At 41.8% G+C, this 22,156-nt stretch overlaps 1 protein-coding gene across 8 annotated transcripts in view; it reads right to left on the reverse strand.

The window, feature by feature from the left end:
- ARHGEF28 (Rho guanine nucleotide exchange factor 28) overlaps positions 1-22,156 on the reverse strand; it is a 317,873-nt gene that overhangs the window by 42,094 nt on the left and 253,623 nt on the right. For all 8 annotated transcript variants that reach the window (XR_004283955.1, XM_032335977.1, XM_032335978.1 and 5 more), the window contains 8 exons: positions 21,319-21,441; positions 19,603-19,720; positions 15,904-16,158; positions 14,263-14,339; positions 9,187-9,365; positions 8,050-8,141; positions 6,693-6,875; positions 795-926 (listed from right to left, as the gene is read on the reverse strand). Coding sequence is in view for 7 of the 8 variants with exons in the window: in XM_032335977.1 (XP_032191868.1) it covers positions 795-926; positions 6,693-6,875; positions 8,050-8,141; positions 9,187-9,365; positions 14,263-14,339; positions 15,904-16,158; positions 19,603-19,720; positions 21,319-21,441 (1,159 nt within the window). In the remaining variant the exon portion in view is untranslated. The remainder of the gene's footprint in view (positions 1-794; positions 927-6,692; positions 6,876-8,049; positions 8,142-9,186; positions 9,366-14,262; positions 14,340-15,903; positions 16,159-19,602; positions 19,721-21,318; positions 21,442-22,156) is intronic.

The following is a 22,156-nucleotide window of genomic DNA, read 5'->3' on the forward strand; positions in this document are numbered from 1 at the left end:
TTAATCCTCTCATCTCTAGCTACGAAAGACATTTTGTCTTGTGCATAATGAGGCCTGGTGGAAATAAGGTTTTTATCACCCAAATACAATGAAAAATATGCTCTTTGTGCTTTTATCTCAGAAAACTGTAGGGAATGAAATCTTCAGCTCATACGTTTAACAACATCATTAGGTTCCAAGAAATCACCTAATTCTGTATATGACACTTTTCCGTATTTAAAATATTTTGAAACAGGGCCTTCAATAAATGAATTCTCACCTGAACTGAAGCGCATGGTGACAAAGATCGAGGATTTTTTGGCACTTCTGCCTTTCACCATGCCACCAAAACATGTGTCTGCGGGAATGTGCTGGAGTCTAGCTTTCTGGGTTATGTTTGCTCAGTTGATGCCTCTGAGATAAAGTCAGAGGACTTGTTCTTTCGTGAACAGCAGGGAGTCATTTTCAAAAAAACCCAAAGTTTAAAAGTTATTTCACAACCATATTCCAAACTGTCCTCCATAAGTCTTACCAAAACTGAGGCAGGGTGGGGTTTGGAGAAGGTAACAAAGCTTGCCTGGGTCAGAGAGCAGGATAACCCACCAACTACTCTTGAAATCCTTGTCCTTGGAACAGCAGTGTCATTATCATATGTAAATTAGGCTAGTAGACTGATTCCCAGGTTTTCTCTAACTTAAAAAGTACAGTAAGTCTCCTCCAAATAGGGACAGAGTCATGGCCTTCATTTCATATGACCACTGTATGTTCCAGAGGTTGTGCTCAGGCTCACCGCAGAAGCCTGAACTTTCACTTACAAGCTGGAGATGATCCTGGCTCTTCGGGGGTGCTCCGAGTATCCATCAAGGAAGATTCTCCAGAACCTTCCTCGGATGACTGACAGGCATCACCTGCTTGTGAGGCCTTCACTGCAACTTGGAGGCTCTCAGCTAAGAAGAAAGAACACAAAATTAAAAAACCAAATACACCGTTTAATCTGGATCAAGGGTTGGCAAACTCTCTTTGGCCTGTGTCTGGTTTTATATGGCCCAGGGGCTAAAAATGGCTTTTATATTTTAAAGAGTTGTTAAAATATACACACAGGAACCCATGCATGCACAAAGAAGAATGTGTCCCAGAAACTGCATGTGGCCTGTAAAGCCTGAAATATTTACTATCTGGCTCTTCACAAGAAAAAAATTTGCCAACCTGCAATCTAGACCAATACTTCACGTATAATTTTATAATAGAAAATTAATAAAAAGATGCACTGTATAAAAAAATCTCAATTTTAACTTTCAGTACACTAGTCTGCTGGAAAACTATCTGTAATTCAATTCATTTAAGATTTTAAAATGTGCTATTCAAAAATATGAGCTATTCTTTGAAAGAAAATTTCCTCAACTGTGCCTTAAAAAACAGAGATTCCCAATCCTTACCTATACCTACTAGATCACATTCTGCAAGGGAAAAGACAAGGAATTTGCATTTTATTTATTTATTTTTTTCTTAAGATTTTATTTGACAGATGGACATTACAAGTAGGCAGAGAAGCAGGCAGAGAGAGAAGAAGGGAAGCAGGTTCCCTGCAGAGTAGAGAGCCTGATGTGGGACTCGATGTGGGCTCGATGCGGGGCTCGATGCGGGGCTCAATCCCAGGACCCTGGGATCATGACCTGAGCTGAAGGCAGATCCCATGACCCTAGGATCATGATCTGAGCTGAAGGCAGAGGCTTTAACCCACTAAGCCACCCAGGCGCCCTGGAATTTGCATTTTAAACAAGCACCAAAGGCTACTCTTAGGATCTGGTAAGACTGGTAAACAACCCACCCAAAAAGCCATGTTTTTATTTATAATTAAATATTTTCAACAAGTATGCAAAATGGCATAGTTTCGAGGGCTCTACAAATATTTCTAAAACATTGCGTCCAATATTCGAATTTAGCAAATACTCTTTGAGTACCTACTCTATTCCTGGGGCCCCTGGGCATCTGTAACTAATTAGGGGAGTCTGCAGACTAGAGGAGGAAAACACAACATATTCGTTAACTATATACAAGTAGCACATGATCAGTGTTAAGTTCTATCATCCAGTTATGAGAGCATCATAAAATGCTCCACAGTGCCAAGGAGCAGGACAGTGACAGTCGCCAGCGGGATTAGGGAGAAGTTCTTTTTTTTTTTTTTTTTAAAGATTTTATTTATTTATTTGAGAGAGAGACAGTGAGAGAGAACATGAGCGAGGAGAAGGTCGAGGGAGAAGCAGACTTCCCATGGAGCTGGGAGCCTGATGTGGGAATGGATTCTGGGACTCCAGGATCATGACCTGAGCCGAAGGCAGTCGTCCAACCAACTGAGCCACCCAGGCACCCCTAGGGAAAAGTTCTTAAAGGAGATGAAAGGTGAAGAGAATCTTGAAGGATGAATGGGATTCAAGACACAGAGACCGGAGAGGAGAAAGGAGCAGAAAAGTAGTCTAGGAGAACAACGACCTAGGGAGACCATGCGTTACTGAACTATTTGGTTTTGTTTGTTTGTTTTCCCCCAAAGATAATGACCTCACTCTGATTAAGAATTCCTGCTAGATCTCTGAGTCCTGATCATAAATGACTCAGGGTAGATCAGGCAGCTCCTCAATTGCTCTGTGTTTTCCTGAGCAGCTTGGTCCCCCGCTGTTCCCCAGCACCTACATCACATGACGGGCGAGGGGAATTAAAGCAGGGGGACGCAAACCGGGCATCTATGACAGTTTTGATGGGGGGGAAGGGGAGAGCGAAAGCCACTGGCTAAAATGGAAAGGGGGTGACTTACTCGACAGAGGCGTTATCAAGGTCAATGAGAAGGTCACTGGTTCTCACCAACCCATTCAAAAGTACTTCCAGCTGTATTTCTAAAATATACTTTGGACCTGTCCACTTCCTGATACATCCATTGCCAACATTCCTGGGTCTAGACCAAAGTCCCAACACCCCCCATCAGCTTGTGTAACTGCCAACCAACCATCTCCAGGCAAACTGGTCTCCCTCCACTCTGCTCTCCTGCCAGCAGCCGGCTCTCTTCTGAAGACATACAATGGTGCCACTCTCATGATAAAAAGCACCAGTAACTTTCCATCAGTTTGGGAATAAAATATTTATTTTTTTTTAACCAGAGCCTGCAGAGATCTTTCTCTGCCCACCCACAAGACCTCCCCTCATACGCTTCCCTGACTGCTGTCACCCTGCCTTCCTTCTTCCCCTAGAACACACCAAGCTCATTCCACAGACAAGGGCATTGTACTCACTTTCTCCCTGCCCAGGAATGGTCCTCCCCTTGATCCCCAGTCAGCTGGCCTTCTTCTCATCTTTTAATTCTCATCTCAAAATATCATCTCCCTGGAGTAGTCTACCCTGACTTCACTAAAGCAAAGCCTTCACCTCAGCCCAACCTTATTTTGTTACTGTTGTGAAATTATTTTGTTTCCTTGTGTATTGTCTGTCTTCCTCCACTATGTTTTTATTTCCCTCTCTTTTTTTTTTTTTTCACTTAAGTGCAGTTGACACACAATGTTACATTAGTTTCAGGTATACAAGGTAGTGATACCCCAAGCTGAACACCTTACACTGTGCTCACCATGCACAGTAAGTCACCCCTGTAGCTACCATCTGTTCCCACACAATGTTATACAGTATCATTGACTATATTCCCTATGCTGTGCCTTTTATCCAGGTGACTTACTGATTCCATAACTGGCAGCCCATACCCCACTACAAAGTATAAAAGGTATTAACTCTTTCCTTAGAACCAAGAGTAAAGCACAGGGCAGATGCTCAATGAATGTCTGAAAATGAATGGATGAATGAATGATTCTGCCAGTAGACCCCACTTCAGACAACCTCTATGCCCTTCTTAAGATCCTGGTTTCCCTATCAAATAAAGATGACAGAATGCCATGATTTCTAAATTCTCCTCCAGAGCCGATGTTCTGAGATTCTGAGCCAGAGCTTGGCAAACCTGGGTCTTCAAAGGACCAGATCACAAACATTTTAGACTCTGTGGGTCACGGTTTCTGTCGCAGCTACTCATCTTCACCACTGTAGCAAGAAAGCAGCCACAAATCATAGGTAAATGAGTGTGCAGGGCTGTGTTGCAACAAAATGATAGTCACAAAAACAAGTGGTAGGATACATTTAGTCCATGGTCTGGAACCTTCCAAACCTTGTCTGCGTTCCTTGCCACTCTCCCAGGTGGTAGCTGTTTTCTCTCTCAAACTCACTGTCCCTACTGTCACTGCCAAACTATTATCCCGCCAACCCCCTTTTTTCCTTTAATTTTGTACCATCAGATTACAGCACTCACTACCCCTCCTTGTTGCCATTCATCTACAGATTCCTTGAACAGTGTAGCAGCCGGTGCGAGTTCTCTCCCTTCCCCCAACGCTAGTCCTGTCAAAATTCTCAGAAATAGCCGTTTTTGTGAACCTAGTCCTTCCAATACCTTAGCCTCATGTCTCCTTGACATCCTCATTTCCTTTACCCTACCTCAGCCACCAACTCCCAAGGTTGTACTCTAAACTTGAGTATTACCCATATTTGCACTTTGCCCCCTTATATAGTCCATTCTCCACACAGGAGTCAGAGGGCTCCTTTTAGAACACCCATGACGTCACCCTGCTACTCAAACCCTATAATGCTTCCTATAGTGTCTCTCAGAATGAAATCCAAGCTCCATACTTAACTCGGTCGGGTCCTGTAAAGTGAGTGGTAGTTAGCTCTGTCTCATCTGCCACCCCTCACCCCTCCCTTCACTCTCTACCTGCATGGTCGTCCCTCCTTGCTACTCCTCAGGCTTGCTATGCACCTGCCTCCAAGCCTTTGCATCTTTTGTTCTCTGTGTCTGAAACATTCTTTCCCCAGATGTCTACTCGGCTTTTTCACTTTCCCGTGTCTGCTTACACATCACCTTATCGAAGAGGCCTTTCCTTGTCACCTTAACTCAAAAACCACCTTCCCACTCCATCCCTCTCTTTATCCCCTATCCTGTTTATCATTCGTTTTTGTTCTCTAAAGATTTATTTTTTTGTTTTACAGACACAAAGAGAGAGAGAGCGTGCAGGCAGGCACGTGGTGGGGAGGGATGGAGGGAGAAGGAGAAGGAGAGAGAGAATCTCAAGCAGGCTCCCTGCTGAGCAGGGAGCTCAACTCGGGGCTCAATCTCAGGACCCTGAATCACCACCTGAGCCGAAATCAAGAGTCAGATGTTTAACTGACTGAGCCACTCAGGTGCCCCCATTTCTTTTTTTTAACTAGGGTTCAGATTTTATTAGAATCTATATTGAAGCAATTGCCCAAGCAGTTTTCCAAATAAAACTGTCTTTGTCTTTATTGTTTTTTTAATTGAAGTATAATTAATATAGTTATATTAGTTTCAGGTGTATAATACTGTAATTCAGTTCTAATTACTCAGTGCTCATCATGCTAAGTGTACTCTTAATCCCCATCGCCTATTTCAACCCATCGCCCCATCCACCTGCCGTCTGGCAACCACCAACTTACTCTCTGTACTTAAGAGTCTTTTTTTTTTTGGAGGGGAACCCTCCTACACTGTTGGTGGGAATGGAAGATGGTGCAGCCACCCTGGAAAACAGCATGGAGGTTCCTCAAAAAGTTCAAAATAGAGCTACCCTATGATCCAGCAATCGCACTACTGGGTATTTACCCCAAAGATAGAAATGTAGTGTCCTGAAGGGGAACGTGCACCCAAATGTTTACAGCAGCAATGTCCACAATAGCCAAATCACGGAAAGAGCCTAGATGTCCATCAACAGATGAATGGATAAAGAAGATGTGTATATAGTGTATAAAGAAGATATGCGTGTGTGTGTGTGTGTGTGTGTGTGTGTACACAATGGAATATGATGCAGCCATCAAAAAAGTGAAATCTTGCTATTTGCAACAACATGGATGGAATTAGAGGGTATTACGCTAAGTGAAATAAGTCAACCAGAGAAAGATAATTATCATATGATCTCACTGATAGGAGGAATTTGAGAAACAAGACAGAGGATCATAGGGGAAGGAAGGGAAAAATGAAACAAGACAAAACCAGCGAGAGAGACAAACCATAAGAGATTCTTAATCTTAGGAAACAAACTGAGGGTTGCTGGAGTGGAGTGGGGTGACAGGGATGGGGTGGCTGGGTGACGGACATTGGGGAGGGTATGTGCTATGGTGAGTGCTGTGAATTGTGTAAGACTGATGAGTCACAGACCTGTACCCCTAGGGCAAATAATACATTATATGTTAATAAAAAAAAAAGAATCTTTTTAAAATTTTTCTTTTTCAATTTGTTTTTTCCTAAATTCCATAGATGAGTGAATTTATTTGTCTTTCTCTGTCTGATTTATTTCACTTAGCATTACAGCCTCTAGGTCCATCCATGTTGCTGTGAATGGTCAGATCTCATTCCTTTTTATGGCTGAGTGAGATTCCACTGTAGAGGTACTCTACTTCCTCTTCATTCATTCATCTACTGAGAGACAATTTTTTGTGCTTGACACAACCTGACATATCTATTTCCTTTCATTTGGCAATTTTTAGAATATGAATTGTAGCACAACTGGAACCCTGTCTTATTTTGCTATATCCTGAGTATTAAAACCACAGTGCATGGCACACAGAAGGTTCTCAGGCATTTTCTGAACTTGTTAAGCCAAATAGTTTTGGAAGCAACTTACCCTCTTTCAGTGCTGCAGCTAGTAAGGAGGCTGCCTGCGGAGGCTCTCCTGGGTCAGGTTTAATGAGGAGGTGGGGCTCTAGATGGACATCCTCCAATCCACTCAATTCTCCAAGTTCAGCATAGATATGCAGCTTCTCCTCCAAACACGTGCAAATTTGTTGGTCTTGGTTACTGAGTATTTCTATGAAACAGTTATTTACCATAGAAGGTTATCAGATAAATACAGCAACTGTCTGAAAATCCAAGCTCTAAGATAAAAATGTTGCTTGTCAGCAAAGCAGTATGGTCTCACAAGTCGAGTGCAAGTTGTTGGGTGGGCCAGAACCAGGTTCAAATCCTAACTGTTCCACTTAGTGACTAGTCTCCAGCAAATGACTTAACAACTCTATCTTCCATTCTCTTTTCTGTACATTTACTGTACTCAGATGTTCATTTCCTTTTCCATGCCCCTAACTCCAGAAAAACTTGCACAACCATTCTTTGTTCAGGCTGTTTTCTATTCGTCTTAAACACGAAGCCCAGGAATGAAAATTGAGGTGGCACTGTTCATGATGACTGATACCCACAAGGAAAAACAATGCAGAAGCCCAAAGCTACTCAGGCTTCAGCCCATCTTGGTTAAAACCAAACCTACTGGCTTCTGTTTTTGTTTCTAAACATCCAATTTCTCTGACCATCTTTGCATGCATCATTTTCCTCTGATTCCAACATATCACATGATTCTCACGGTTTAAAGGGACGTCAACCAGCATCTAATCCAGGGGTTTTCAGTCTGCCTTAGTTTCACCAGGGTAGAATTTTAAATACTGACATCCACAACCACCTTCCATAGATTGTGAGTGAATTGGTTGAGCATAAGGGCCCAGGCATCAGAATTTTTACAAAACCCTCAAAGTAATTCTGATGTCCACCCAGAGATGAGACTCACTGAGCTGATCTAATTTCCTTAATTCACAGACTTGGAAACTGACAACCAGAGTTGATGGGTTCCCTGTCCAAAGTCACATCACCGTGACCCAACAGGGCCGGGACCTAAAATGACACCATTGGACAAGTACTTCAATGCACAGCTATACCATACTGTCCACAGTTCTTGTTGCATACATATTATGTGCCCATTTTTTGGGGGGGGGGAATTTGTCATCTATTTTAAATCACTAAGGAGGAAGGGGGATAGCCATTTTATTTGAACACTCCTAGTGCCAATACTTCTTGTTCTGAAGAGTGGTGGGTAGGCCTCAGGTACACAGAGTTAGATTAACCATTTAATCACAATCTCCCACTCCTGACACCTGGGTTTTCCCAGCATCCAAGGAGAATGCCACAGCCAGGGATCAGACATGTCTGCACGGTACCTTGACATTGCTGAATTTTGGCCACTCTTGCTTCAGCTTTCCGCCTCTCTTCATCAGATTCACTTGTCCTTCCCCCTTCTTCCTCTGGGCAACTTTAAGAGACAATAGTCAAGACAGACAACTGAAACCAAATCCAAGTATCTTCAGGTTCATTAGTAATACATGGGGATCTGGCAGTAACACTACTCAGAGAAGGAGAAATTCAGAAAAGGTTATGCCCTCTAGCCAAGATAACTGGTTTTCCTAAGTATATAAAGAAGCTTGCACAATATGACACAGCTCTCAAAGTGAGAAGTACAGGGTGACTCAAAAATTCCAACAAACAGATATACACAAACATACATTCGTATGAACGTGTACCACACCCTACACCCCATACTACCAACACTAGCATTAGGCCCAACTAAAATATTCATATTTTACTTTCTACTATGCTTGGGTACTTCTCAATGGGACAGAGGAGAGGGAGTTGGGAGGGGACAGAGGGTAGAGTGACAGGTTGGGTGTGGAGCAGTGGAGGTGGGAGAATTTTATAAAACATCATTCAAGATCAATCAAATCAAATTACCAGAAAGAAAGATCACCCTCACCCCATCTTGTTCATAAAAACTTACAAAAACACAAGTAATGAGGCATAAATTGACTTAGAACACATAGATCCACCAACTGAAAAATGTTTATTGAATGATTCTTCAGAATTCGCCACAAAGAGAAACAAAAGACACAGCCCCTGCCCTCGAGGAGCTTCCAATCTAATAAACACATAGACACAAAAAAAGCTAATAGCTACAAGGTGGTTTGTGACAAGCATGGAGTCAATGTTCTGGAGATCAGATGGTAAAGAATTTCAGGGAAGGAAGAGACCATCGGAACCGAAGAGGTCTTCACAAAGGAGGGAAGCCATGAGCTGCACCAAAGACGAGCAGGAGCCACATGGGTGGGGGGAGCGGAGGGCTTTACATGCAGGGAGGTGCGGAGAACGAGGCTGCAGATGAGGGGCTATCAGAGGTGGGGGGAGGGGGGAGGGAGCAGACCCCCCTGGCTGAGGCAAGGCATTCATGCAGAGGAAACATGGTTAGAATACTTTCCCAACTGAACAAGTCCATTCCCTTGAGTGTGGACAGAAGAAAAGGTTACCTTTCTACGGCCTGTTGGATTCGTCTCATCCAGTTATTTCGTTCCTCCTTGGAGTTGGTGTGAATTTCGTACATCTCAGGACCAGCGGAGGAGGCACTGATGAGAAACATGCCTCTTTCCTCATTCGCAACTTCTCTAGCAATAAGCTTCTGAAGGGAAATAACCGATGGCTTCTGGTCCTGCACAGAAGAGAAAGATGTGCCGCTAAAACAGCATCCTACCAAAAGCAAAGGTTCTCACCAAATGCATCAGCTAAGGAAAGCGAGAGTAGCAGGCAAATCATTTCACTGCAACCTTTCAAAAGTGCTGCACAAGTTGGTAAGCTCGCCAATGGAAAGGGCATGGTGAAGAGACGATGGAGAAAAAGGATACAGGAGAATGTTTGTCCTTAAGAATGAGTGGCTTAAAAGGACAACTTTTGAAAAAAGAACAATCAGAGCACGGAGAATCTCAAAATGCCATCATCTGGGGTTCAGGAGTTTTTCTAGAAGGGCACAGCATAGAAAATAGCATCTCAAATATCACAAGAAGACTGAGAGGGGTGGGAGACCTAAGAGTCCACAGGACTTAGCAGTATTTTGGGTGGACTGTGAGAATAAGAGAGAGGAGGGGGCATGACCTCAGAGTCCCCAAGCACAAGCAGTGTGTTCTGCTACCGTAGGACTGAGCACAGCAACTGAACTTCTGTGGCTCTGCCTGCAGGTGCCTCTTCTTCCCACCCACCACGTAAGCCTTCGGTGGGTGAGGGGGAAATGGGTCGGGTTCATCTTCGTACCCCTAGGACACTACCTTGCATAGAGTAGGCTTTTAAAAATGTCTGTAGAAATGGATTTAGCATAATTCCATCAGAGCAGAATAGGAAGGAAAGCTAATATTCGGTGTACAAGCCGTGACAAAATCCCCTCTTCTATGTGCATTTTTTGTGCTCTTTTGAGGTCCCATTCTAAGCACTGGGGGATTCGATGATCTCTTACCCAGAGAAGAAGCTGTAGTTGAAATAATAATTGAAAGAATGCCTCCAGGAGATAAACAGTCTGGGGGGCTAAGTATGAAGAATTTTCTTTGGTTCATGGCTTCTAACCCTGTTGAGAGTCAGTTGCAGTATGTGGTTTGGCTTCTCCTTCACAGACAGAGTGATGCCTTGACCCAGAACTTGCCACCACAACCCGCGCGGCTGACTCCTTAGTGCACATCTAAAGTTGTGTGAAAGGGTGTACCCAGAAGACCTCTCCAGCCCATTCTTCTCCCAGCAGCAAAAAACAAAAGCAAAGAATGACACCAACTTTTTTGAATACTGCCCTCTCTAACTAGGGGGAGCTCCTGAACACTAGTGATATCCTTCATTCAGTCACGGATCTAGTACCCAAGACCTTACTTGCTTTCCTTCTTCCAATGCACAGTTACGCTCCTCAGCTTACAAAGTAAATGGCCTCTGTATATAAAGTCAGAGTGGGTTTAAATTGCTTATGATATTAGCAAGGATGAAATAAACTGAACCAGTTGGTTAGGGCTGCAGAAGGAGGCAAGGTAGTAAGGTCAGATATTTTTTAAGTGAAAAACAGGTAAGCTGGTAGAAAGTAGCATTAATTAAATCACATCAGGGTATGTGCTATGGTGAGGAAAAAAATAATAAAATGAATAAAATAAAATAAATAAGAATAATAAAAATAAAATAAAATGAAAATTAAATTAAATTACCATCAGATGAGGAGACCGCAGGGTCATGCCCATCATTATTCACATTAATTACACTAGAACACTAGATATGATCAAGAATTCAAATTAAACCTCTAGGAATGGAAGTAATGGGTCTCCCTTAAAAACAGATGTTAAAAATTGGTCATGGCAAGGCCTAACCCAGCCTACAGATCTTGTGGCCAAGCTTTTGCCACAGTATTTTCAAAACAGATTTTTTTTTTTAAACAGTCACCAACATTTAAGAACTGGGGGATTCCCCCTTTTTTAAAAAAAACAGAGATGTGTGGGTTCTTGGAAAAAGCAGACTAGCAATCCTGGGCTCAGGTACCCATGTGAACACACAGGCTCTGAGTAATCCCTGCTGTCTGGGAGACAGGCCATGTTCTCACCAGGTTACTAAAGTATCATCACTCGCTATGGGATCCTCGATCCCAAGTCCACTCCCAGGTCTCTCCTGTTTCCCGCCAAGCCCTCAAGGCAGAGTGTGCCCCAGAGGAAGAGGAAAGGGAGCTGTTACCTTCAACTCTATTGTCACCCGTCTCCATTTGGGATTCCACAGAGTGGCTGTCTCTGTCAGTAATATCATTCGAAATCCCACTGGGACAACAAGACCTTCAGACTGTTTCCTGTTTTGAACTTGAACTTGTACATCTCCATGTTCCCTTGTCTTTTTTTACGGTTCATTTTGAAATTACCTTCTTTAATATTTAAGAGGTCCTCCTAGACTCAGAGGAATTTCCCAGTCATTTCTTAGATTTGGGTCCTACTCCCATTTCCAGGGGAGTCCTCTTTAAAAGCAAAATTATCTTATAGGGACTCCATTTTTTTCTGCTGTTTTCAGCTGCTCATGTTCTGGCCATGTCCAAATTCATCATGTCTTTTGTAACATGTAGCAAGATAAACATTTCCTAAAGTTCTTCTAACAGCACCTAGAGCAGAGAAACTTACCTGTGGGTATTAGCATGAAGATGACTTTCTCCAATGCCAAGGCGCAAATCAGGAAATCCAGACATCTGTATGACCCTGGCTAATACAGCAATTCCCTCAAGCACTTCCCTCAATACAGCATAAATAAGATATTTACGACTGGAGGGCTGTGCTAACCTAAATGTCTTTGATGCCACTCAAAAGCATATGCTTGAACAGTGTAGTGCCCTTGAGTCCTTAAGGATAATGCTTTCTATTTTGCTCCCTGACATGGACAGGGGCTTGGCTGGCTTTTATGAAAGCTGCTACGTATCAGGCTAGCAACTCCATGAAACAGTATCAGCATCATCTTACTGTTGTCCAGAGACAAACACCTTCTACCGAGAGGAGGAAAGCTGTGATTACCTTCATCCTGGCATTTGGCAGATTGCCTTCCTAATGTCCAGCTTAATGTGGTCTAAGGCAAATGTGGTCTAAGGCAGGCACAGATAACTCTGAAAGAGGTCACATAAGTGGGACAGATCCGTATTTCAAGCAGTGACTATAAAGTGAGCATCACACCTTCACCACGATGCATACACTATGTTGAACTAGAATATAAGACAGTTGTCTGTATGCTGTGTCTAATCTTTGACCCGTCAGCAGGTCATCTTGGCCTGTCGTAACACCCAAGAAGGCACAGTTTGCTTCTCTTTCAGCTTTCTGGTTTTGACCAAACTTGGTTTTCTTTAAAAGTGTGGTATGAATTTGTTTTCTCTCCTGTCATGGTCCTCACCTCCCATAGGACAAACAAAATGGTCCCACCTTCCTACTTAGATCCCAGAGAAAAGCACACACAGGCTGCTTGACAAATCACTGGGTTGTCATGAAATATGCAATATAGACAGCTCGAATGGCTCAGAGCCATGGGGACTTGTCTAAGGCCTCTAGCTATCCTCTGGAGTAGCCCCGTGAAGCAATCTCTGAGCTTTATGCAACCTGGCATCAGCATCCTGATGAAAGCAACATGCTTAACAGGGTGAAGAAGCCTGCTGGGCCAACCTGACAAGCACAGATGAGCAGGGGGGCACTCTACCAACCTCTTCCTCCCCCAAATCCAACCCTGGGCAGGCATGCTTCTTTGTTTTCTCTGAATGGCAAAACAGAAACTTCATTAAGCTTTGACTTGCTAAAACCAGCTGGAATTGATGACATGTGCTAGTGGTTCCCAACTGTCCTATCTATCACTGTCCTATCTATCAATGGATGATAAATAAGAACCATTTTAGAGAGCCGCCATTATAATGCCCACATTGATACTACATCTTGGATTCTTTCCTTTAACAGGGCCTAATGCTCCATAAGGCTGACAAAGTTAATTGATGACATCTTCCTTCTTTAAGTGAGTCATTCTGGACTGCAAGATGCTGTGTAAAAGATGTTATAAAATACTCATTTTACATGCTTAGTGAAATAAGTCAAGCAGAGAAAGACAACTATCATATGATCTCCCTGATATGAGGAAGTGGTGATGCAACATGGGGGCTTAAGTGGGTAGGAGAAGAATAAATGAAACAAGATGGGATTGGGAGGGAGACAAACCATAAGTGACTCTTAATCTCACAAAACAAACTGAGGGTTGCTGGGGGGAGGGGCTTTGGGAGAAGGGGGTGGGATTATGGACATTGGGGAGGGTATGTGCTTTGGTGAGTGCTGTGAAGTGTGTAAACCTGGTGATTCACAGACCTGTACCCCTGGGGATAAAAATATATGTTTATAAAAAATAAAAAATTAAAAAAAAAATACTCGTTTTACTTCTAGCCTAACTCTGTGCCAGCCATGAGATTCATGTACCACACTATAAAGATAAATTTTACATGAGTAATCTTAGAAATTAGTAGCCATTATAGTAGAAACAAAATCTTCTTTAAACCTTAGATACCACAATGATGTTCTCTTGTTTGGCAGAAGGAACATCATGATAGTTATGAATGGAGCTAATAGTGGGTACACCAGGGATGGACCAAAGGAAGTAGGACAAGATTCTGGAAGAGACCTGCTGTTCCCAGCATTAACATCTGAGTGGCTGGGAAGGCACAGTCAGAAAAGGGGTGGGAGAGATCTGGAAGATATACCACAATGGCCAGACAACAGAGAGTCACTTGAGGGTTTGAGAGAGTGCTTGCCCACCAACCAGTCCCAAGGTACTTTAGTATTTTTACATTAACGATTAACAATTGAATTGGCAATCAGCAACTGAATGAGATGACCACCACTCCTGGCTATAAATCAACACATTTCATGCTTGTTAAACCAAATGAGAGGGAACACGGCAATCACCAATACTACTGGAAATACAAGGGGTAGGCTCTTGCCAACGGCTACTTAATTTCACAAGGACTTTAAGGCATTTCTCAAAAGATATGTGGTACCCAACCCTTCAAAATGTGTGTCACATGACCATATACTTACAACAGCTGCAAAGATGTATTTCTGGTCTTTTTCTTGTAAAAAGAGCAGCACATCAGTTAGAAGTAGAGCCAGGATATCTTCAAAGAAAAGATATTGCCAGTATTAATGAAGCAAACCACAGTTCAAATGCCCTTATCAAATATTTGGATTTCATGGTGGATACTTAAATCAATTTATTAAAAATAAGAAAACTTAAGATTTAGCCTAATTGTGGAACTTTTATAAAAATGCCCTTATTTATGACAGCCAGAGAGGAAACTACAAACAACTCCGATTAGCCATGTAAGCATGCATGTAACTATAGGTATTGCTAAATCTCCAGCAACATTTAATACTGGAGCTTTCAAAATGGAAAAGAACTATCCAATAAACAAAGGTCCTAATAGAACAGAGCAAATGCTTACCTTTAGAAAAAGAACCTTAATCCTAACTATTAGAAGGCAGCTTCTGCCTTAACTTATGTGTGCAAATCTGTTGAATCATTCCATCTAGACCTGAGCAGAGTTTGAGATCCTATATGCCCCCTACAAATTGTACACAGGAACCTACCTTCACTAGCTGACTAAACATCTAACACAGAATTAGCAAACTGCTGATGCGAAGAACTGAACCAAGAGCAAAGAACTTGTAGAGCTGGGGTCTACAGACTGGTTAATAATTTAGCTTGGTTAATGTTCTAACTGTGGCTCATGCTGAGTGGCAACATTGCTGATCCACAAATCCCATTTTAGTCATTAGCTGCAAACACTGTGAAAACTTCACAGTCCTCCAAAGGCTTACATCTGAGTTCCCTTGGAGTAACTAGTTCCCTTGGAGCAACTAACAATCTCTTCCTCTCACTTATCTGAGGATGTTACTAAGATACATTAAAAACAATGCGAGCAGATAGGTGCTTCTTAACCCTGATGCCACAGCAGACCCACGTGGGGACCTTTAAGCATCCCTAAGCTTGGGCTTCATCCCCAGACCAATAAAAGCAGAATCTCTGGGAGAAGACTTGAAGATTGGCAATTTTTTTTTTTTTTTTTTTTTTTAACTCCCAAGGTGATTCAAAGTGTGTGATCCGAGCTGAGAAAGCCTGGACCAGGCAGGAGGCTCCCTATAGAATCAGTCCCTTAGAACTGAATAAATGGTTTTAGACTCTTAACTAGATTAACACAGTCAGATTAATGCCAGTTAACACCAAGCAGTAGCACTGAGGAAGAGTTTGTACCACTGTGAGCAGGTGTATTTCTGCATCTTGTGACTCCGTAAGGAATATGACCTTCAGAGCGCAGTCCTCCCCTCACTGGTGTGACAGCCCCCTGCTGGCTTGGTACACAGACCCTAGGTGTATAGACCTACCGCCTCATTTTCAACACATTTGCCAGAGCAACATTTCCGGGCCAATAATTACCAGAATTCTCAGCTCCTTTCATTCTAATACCCCAAATTGCTAATTCATAAAACGTACAGGAAGGGCTTAGCTTGGGGCAGTGAACTCCCACCCAAGACACATAGCATTTGCTTACTAAAGTTCATGACTTGGTCCTTTCCCACTTCTCCGGGGTTTGTGTGGTGCCTGCCATCTCTGAACCACTCTCCTTTTGAAAATCTGTCCTGCGAAATGAGTGATAGATGTCAAAGGAGGAGAAAGGATACCTTTGAATCGACCGGTCGCAGTTTTCCAGTAAACAAGGCCATCATGTAAGAGAGTCCTTTCTTTACTTATCAATGCTTGCTTCCTAAACACATGGCCGTTTTTGAGCTTTGTGTACGTTTTGTTTTCGATCTTATTTAGGATCTCCAGCCATTTTTGGTTTTTCTCATACTCGCTGACTTTTAAATCCACTGCTGCAATCATGTCTTTAATTAAGCCCAGAGCTCTGCACAAGTCTTTATGTTCTTCACTTCTTTCTGCATGGGAAAAAGAACACTATAGAATAATCCAAAGTGCAGAGAAAGGTTTTTTTTTTTTTCAGTTTTAAATGCAGTTAAAATCATACAAAGAACAAAACATCACACAACAAAAATGTTGGATTAGGTTCACATACCTTATTATCACTCTTCACCCTTCCTCTCCAAAAGGAACTGTTAAAAGATTTAATTATAAAAGACCTATTTGTCAGATATGGTTCAGCAAAATACTATCAGTAAGATATCTAAGGTGTTTTTTTTTGTTTAAGATTTTATTTATGTATTCGACAGAGAGAGATCACAAGTAGGCAGAGAGAGAGGAGAAAGTAGGCTCCCTGCCAAGCAGACAGCCCGATACGGGACTCGATCCCAGGACTCTGAGATCATGACCTGAGCCGAAGGGAGAGGCTTAACCCACTACGCCACCCAGGCGCCCAGATGTCTAAGTTCTAAGGATTGGCCTGACCTACCCCAAGAGCAATGAGTATGTTATATACTAACCTAGGTTTTCTTTCCACCTTCCAAGACACAGGTAATCAAGTAATCCCTTCAATGAATTTCTTAGGACTTGGCCAACCTGGAGGCCCAAATGAGAATCCTCTCATGAAAGGGAGCTACAGGGGGACTTGAACAGGCCCCAGACTCATTTGCCTTCCTGAATCCCTCCCTCCTAAAAAAAAAATATTCAAGATGATATTTCAACATCTTTTCAGACTAAAAAAATGGGACAAAGGCACTGTGCCTTATGGGTCCGTCATACTCATGGCAACAGTAGGTAATCATGGATTCCAGTTATTACTCCTTAAAACATGGGCCATCTGCTCATATCTCCCAAGGGTCTCAAGAAAAAGCCCTGGAAGAGTTTCTGGAACAGCCTCCTAGAACTCCAGATGAAACGGAATTTAACTATTGTCTTATTGGATGATAAGGAGCACCTAGTTCATGTTTACTGAGGCAAACCAAAGGGAAAGTTTCAAGAGGTCAGAAGGTGCCAGAAGGAGAGGAGAGCAGAAAAATTGGGAGAGAAAACAAAAGCCTACAGCAGCAGAAATCAATACACAGAAACAGCAGTGAGAAGAGAACAAGTCCTCAAACAGTCTGACCATTTCCAGGTTCTCAATGTCTCCACGCATGAAGGTTATTCCAGAAAACCAAGGAACAAATCCTGACAGGGATCTTTCATAAGGAAAATACTCTCTTTCTCACTGTCTGTGAAAGTATCCTCTTTACTATACTTACCAACCCACAAAAGGTTCTCCTTTCCAAAGAGCGTACTCATAAATAGGAAAGGGGAGTAAAGAGAACCAAAGTTGAGTTACAAAGTAACTTGGGGTGAGACCAAGAAAAGGCTCAGTCTTTGACCTTCAGGGACAAATTATTGTCTTGTAATGGCAGGCTACCCTAAGTGACACAGCACCGACCTCACCTGGAAGTCTTGCTAGGTAGACTGGATTTGCTCCTCAGACCTCACTGAAGCAGAATCTGCATGTAAGCAAGTTCTGCAGGAGCAGATGATCCCTAAAGAAGTCTGAGAAGCATTGTTGTAAGCAAGTCACCTAAACCAATGTTCCCAGGAGAGAGAGAGCAAGAACCGACCAGCAGTTAAGGTTTGACCCAAGGAAGCTATGTCCATTCATTCACTCAGCCACCATGAAAGCTATACCCAGAAATCCCCAAGTCATGCTTATCATTTCTGACAGGCAGTAGGTCATGACTGTTCTTCAGTCTACCAGGAATTTGGTGTGGGATGATTCTTAGAGTAGCAGTAGCTGACCTAACACAATCTGGCAGATTTTAGTCTTTGGAGTATTGTACTTAACTCTACTTTATTTTTTAAATTTTATTTATTTATTTGAGAGAGAGAGAGAATGAGAGAGAGTGAGCATGAGAGGAGGAAGGTCCCAAGGAGACGACCCTCTTGCTGAGCAGGGAGCCTGACCCGGGACCAGATCCCAGGACTCCAGGATCATGACCCTAGCTGAAGGCAGTTGCTCTACCAACTGAGCCATCCAGGTGCCCTAAACTCCATTCTTAAGACAATATGAAGATCGTACAAACTGAAAGCCTTGTGAGCACCTGGGTGGCGCAGTTGGTTAAGCATCCGAGTCTTGATCTCAGGGCTGTGAGTTCAGGCTCTGTTTTGGACTTCGCATTGCATGTGGAGCCTACTTAAAAAATAAATAAATAAATAAAAATAAAAATAAAAAAGCCTTAATTTTGTTTTCATTATTTTTCTGTGAACAACACTTATGAGGCTTTTCTCTTCATATTGTGCTTCTATTTCATGTTGAGTTACAGGGAGCGCTAAAAATGGGATACAAGCAGCAGAGGCTACCACTTGTGCCTGAACTTAGTTCTTAATGTGACTGAAAAAAGGAAACACTAATTCATGCATTTCTACGCGCCTAGATCACTTCCCAAAAAGAGGATGTTAGAGGTTGACTTTTTTAGAGGGGGCATTTAAGATCTCATTACCCCTTTCATTGTCTCCAAGTCAACTGGTCATGACAAAGGTAATAAAAACAGCTCCCACTTAGTGAGTCCTTTGTTTACACCAGGCTCTGTCCTGGGCATTTTATGCAACAATCTCATTTAATCCTCACAACATCCCTGAGGATTATTAGTGTTGCTTACCGAAGCTACTTTAACGAACTTGCCCAACAAGTGAGCAGTAAAACCAAGCATATGCAATGGCAATCCCAGTTCACATGATTCCAAACCCAAGCCCTTGTTAACCTAACACGCCACCATCCAACAGACACTTTACTCAAGATCAATGAGCTAGCTGGAAGAACAGACATTTTTATTTTTTCGTTCATTGCACTGGGACGGTTTTATTTCTTGATAGCCTCTTCTGTTGTTATCAGTCACCATACTAGGCATTCAAGATCCAGTTGTGAACCAGACACAGGCCTTCTCCATCCTTCAAGGAGCTTACGGTGCAGCCATGTGATTGTTAGCTTCCTAAAAGATGCCTAGATGATACTCCAGGTCTTTGATGAATGACAGAGTTAAAAAGAGCTCCCTAATAAATCATTTCAACCTAATAATTCACTGCTTGGAAGATGTAACATCTGGTGATAGGATCCAGGGGCGTGTGTCATCACACTACTGAGTCGGTAACAGGAAGATGAGGAGGCAGAGGTATTAAAAAGATCTGGACATGGGGAAACTGAAGAGGGGATAGGCAGAGTCGAAGAAAGAAGAACACTGCTTGGCTTAGGCTGCCTGAAGCAATTCAGACTATGCCCAAAGCTACATTATAAAAGAGAGCTTGTCAAAAAGGATCCAAATCCAAAGGCTCTAACAAGTTTTCCCCTAATCAACAGCCTTCATGAGTCCCAGGCCATGAGCATTTTTATCTGTTGATGACACCTCGGCTATGTTTAAAATTAAGGCAAGTGGCCAAGAGGTAAAATGTTTACCCTAGAAATTACAACTCACCCTTCGTGTACTGCAAAATCCTTTCCACGAGGACTGGGTACTTTGTGATGCGTTGAGTGACTAGCAGAATGCATTCTGGGATTCCTCGGCGTCGAGCCAGAAGATTACTATTTCGAAGCTTAAAAATAGACATATACTTTTCATATATAGAAACAGTATTTTCTTTTGAGGTCTGAGTTTAATAATACAAAGAATCGGCCACTGTATTGTTCTATTCCGATACAAGATTAATAGGCATTATCATTAATTAAAACTTGATTCATGGTCATTAAATCACATGCTTTGCCATTAATGTCTCAGCAACATAACTCTCCAAGATTAAGAAGTTTTAAGTTACACTGATATATTTGCAGTTAATTCCAAAAGTGAGCAAGTTTCACCAAGTATTAAGATTTATAAAGAGCAAAAGTTCTGGAAAATAGTCACAAATCAAAGTTACACTTTGAGTGTGAGTTTGCGATTAACCTTTGGTTTTTCTAACCACTCTTCCTTTACATTTGTTATTACTCATCACAGCACTTACAGTTCCCTCTAATCAGGTCAACTTTCTTCCTAAAAATTTCATAGTATTCTTTAAGTTTTCAAGTTCTCAATAATCATGTATGTGCTGTGGGGGAGGAGGAGAATCTGCTAACATTCTCAAAATAAAAGAAAAAAATGTACAATTCACGGAACTCTAAAGGACAGATATCTTCAACAAATAAACTGGACACCAAAAAATAAAGGGATGGGGAACACCCAAAATTAAAAGAGATTTAAAAGATATATCTCTGATACACAATACATAAACTTTAGTTGGTTTCTGGCTTAAGTAATCCAATTAATCCAATTTCATTTCATTTTCTAGGGAAATCTGAATACTGAGGATATTAAAGAATAATTCTTTATATATATTTTTAAGATTTTATTTATTTATTTATTTGACAGACAGAGATCACAAGTAGGCAGAGAGGCAGGCAGAGAAAGAGGGGAAGCAGGCTCCCTGCTAAGCAGAGAGCCTGACGCGGAGGTCTATCGCAGGGCTCTGGGATCATGACTTGAGCCAAAGGCAGAGGCTTTAACCCACTGAGCCACCCAGGCACCCCTAAAGAATAATTCTTGGGGCACCTGGGTCGCTCAGTGGGTCATGATCTCAGGGTCCTGGGATCGAGCCCTGCATCGGGCTCTCTGCTCAGTGGGGAGCCTGCTTCCCCCTCTCTCTTTGCCTGCCTCTCTGACTACTTGTGATCTCTCTCTCTCCGTCAAATAAATAAAATCTTAAAAAAAAAAAAAAGAAGAATTCTTAATTGTGATAATGTCCTTGTAACTTTTAAAAGATGCATTGTTTAGAGATAAATATACATGCCAAATTATATAATGTTCAGGATTTGCTTCAAGTGAATCCAGGGGGCATGGGACTGATTCTCTATTTTTATAAGGTTCTTCTGATTTATTACATCTCAGGACATGAAATAACAACCCAGGATATTACAAAGGTGCTCAGAAGGTTGGATGATGCTTTACAAATATAAGATACAAAAAGGAAATGATTTGGGAGAAATACATCGCTAAGACAGAAAAAGAGACTTTCTGTCTTTGCCACGAGCCTATCCCTTTCTTCTCCTTCCCTGAAAATCAGCACCTAGATGTGAAACTTGTTTAAGGTCATGTTAACAAGAAAGCATGAACTATTCCCCATGCTGGTTTACCACTTTGCAATAGTTTAAAAATACTTGCCTTAATAAAATTCTGAAACTTTTTATTTTGTTGAAGTTCTTTAAAGAGGCTGACAGCTTCTTTGTGATGGCTACAGAATTCTCCATATATTTTCTTCATTTGATTTGCATTTTCTTCTGAAAACTGAGAATGACATTTCAATGATGATTTATGAATTTAATTAGTTCTAAACACTGAAAAGAACATGCAGTTTTCATATATTTCAATATATTCTTGGCAAATAAAGAATAAACATAAAATTTCTGAACACTATCCCTTCTTTTTCCCAGACACCTTTTAAATTAAACTAAGAAGCTGCCAAGAGGTAAGGGAAAGATGGTAATTGAACTAATTATACTGTATTGAACTAATTCAATGATCAGATACCAAATGCAAAACATTTGTTACCTTTTATCCTTTTTTAAGTGTTTATGTGACTTTATCATTTCAATTTATTAGTTTATTACTTTTTTAGACTAAAGGAAAGCTGTGTTGAAAATTTGGGGGCGCTCAAGAAGGTTTGACCTCTCATGGGTTGACATTTACATTTGGTGAACTGACCAAGTCTGTGGACTCAGTCCTCAATTTGGAATCTGATCTTTGTCGATACATCACAAAGGGATGAAGAGGCAGGTAAAAGGGAAAGATGAATACTCAGATTGCCACTTTATTAACTGATGGACCAAAGTAGAGAGATATGGGCTGGATATGTCAATAAGTTTGACTTGTGGAAACATCTCTGTCGAAAAATCTAGATGAGAAGCAAATCAGATTCATAGGGTGGTATAGAGGTAACAAACTGAATTACATGAATGCCAATGTTTTACCCTCTGCCACATACAATATTATCACAATAGAA

This window comes from Mustela erminea, chromosome 3 (assembly GCF_009829155.1).
Source record: "Mustela erminea isolate mMusErm1 chromosome 3, mMusErm1.Pri, whole genome shotgun sequence".
Classification (NCBI taxonomy): domain Eukaryota; kingdom Metazoa; phylum Chordata; class Mammalia; order Carnivora; family Mustelidae; genus Mustela; species Mustela erminea.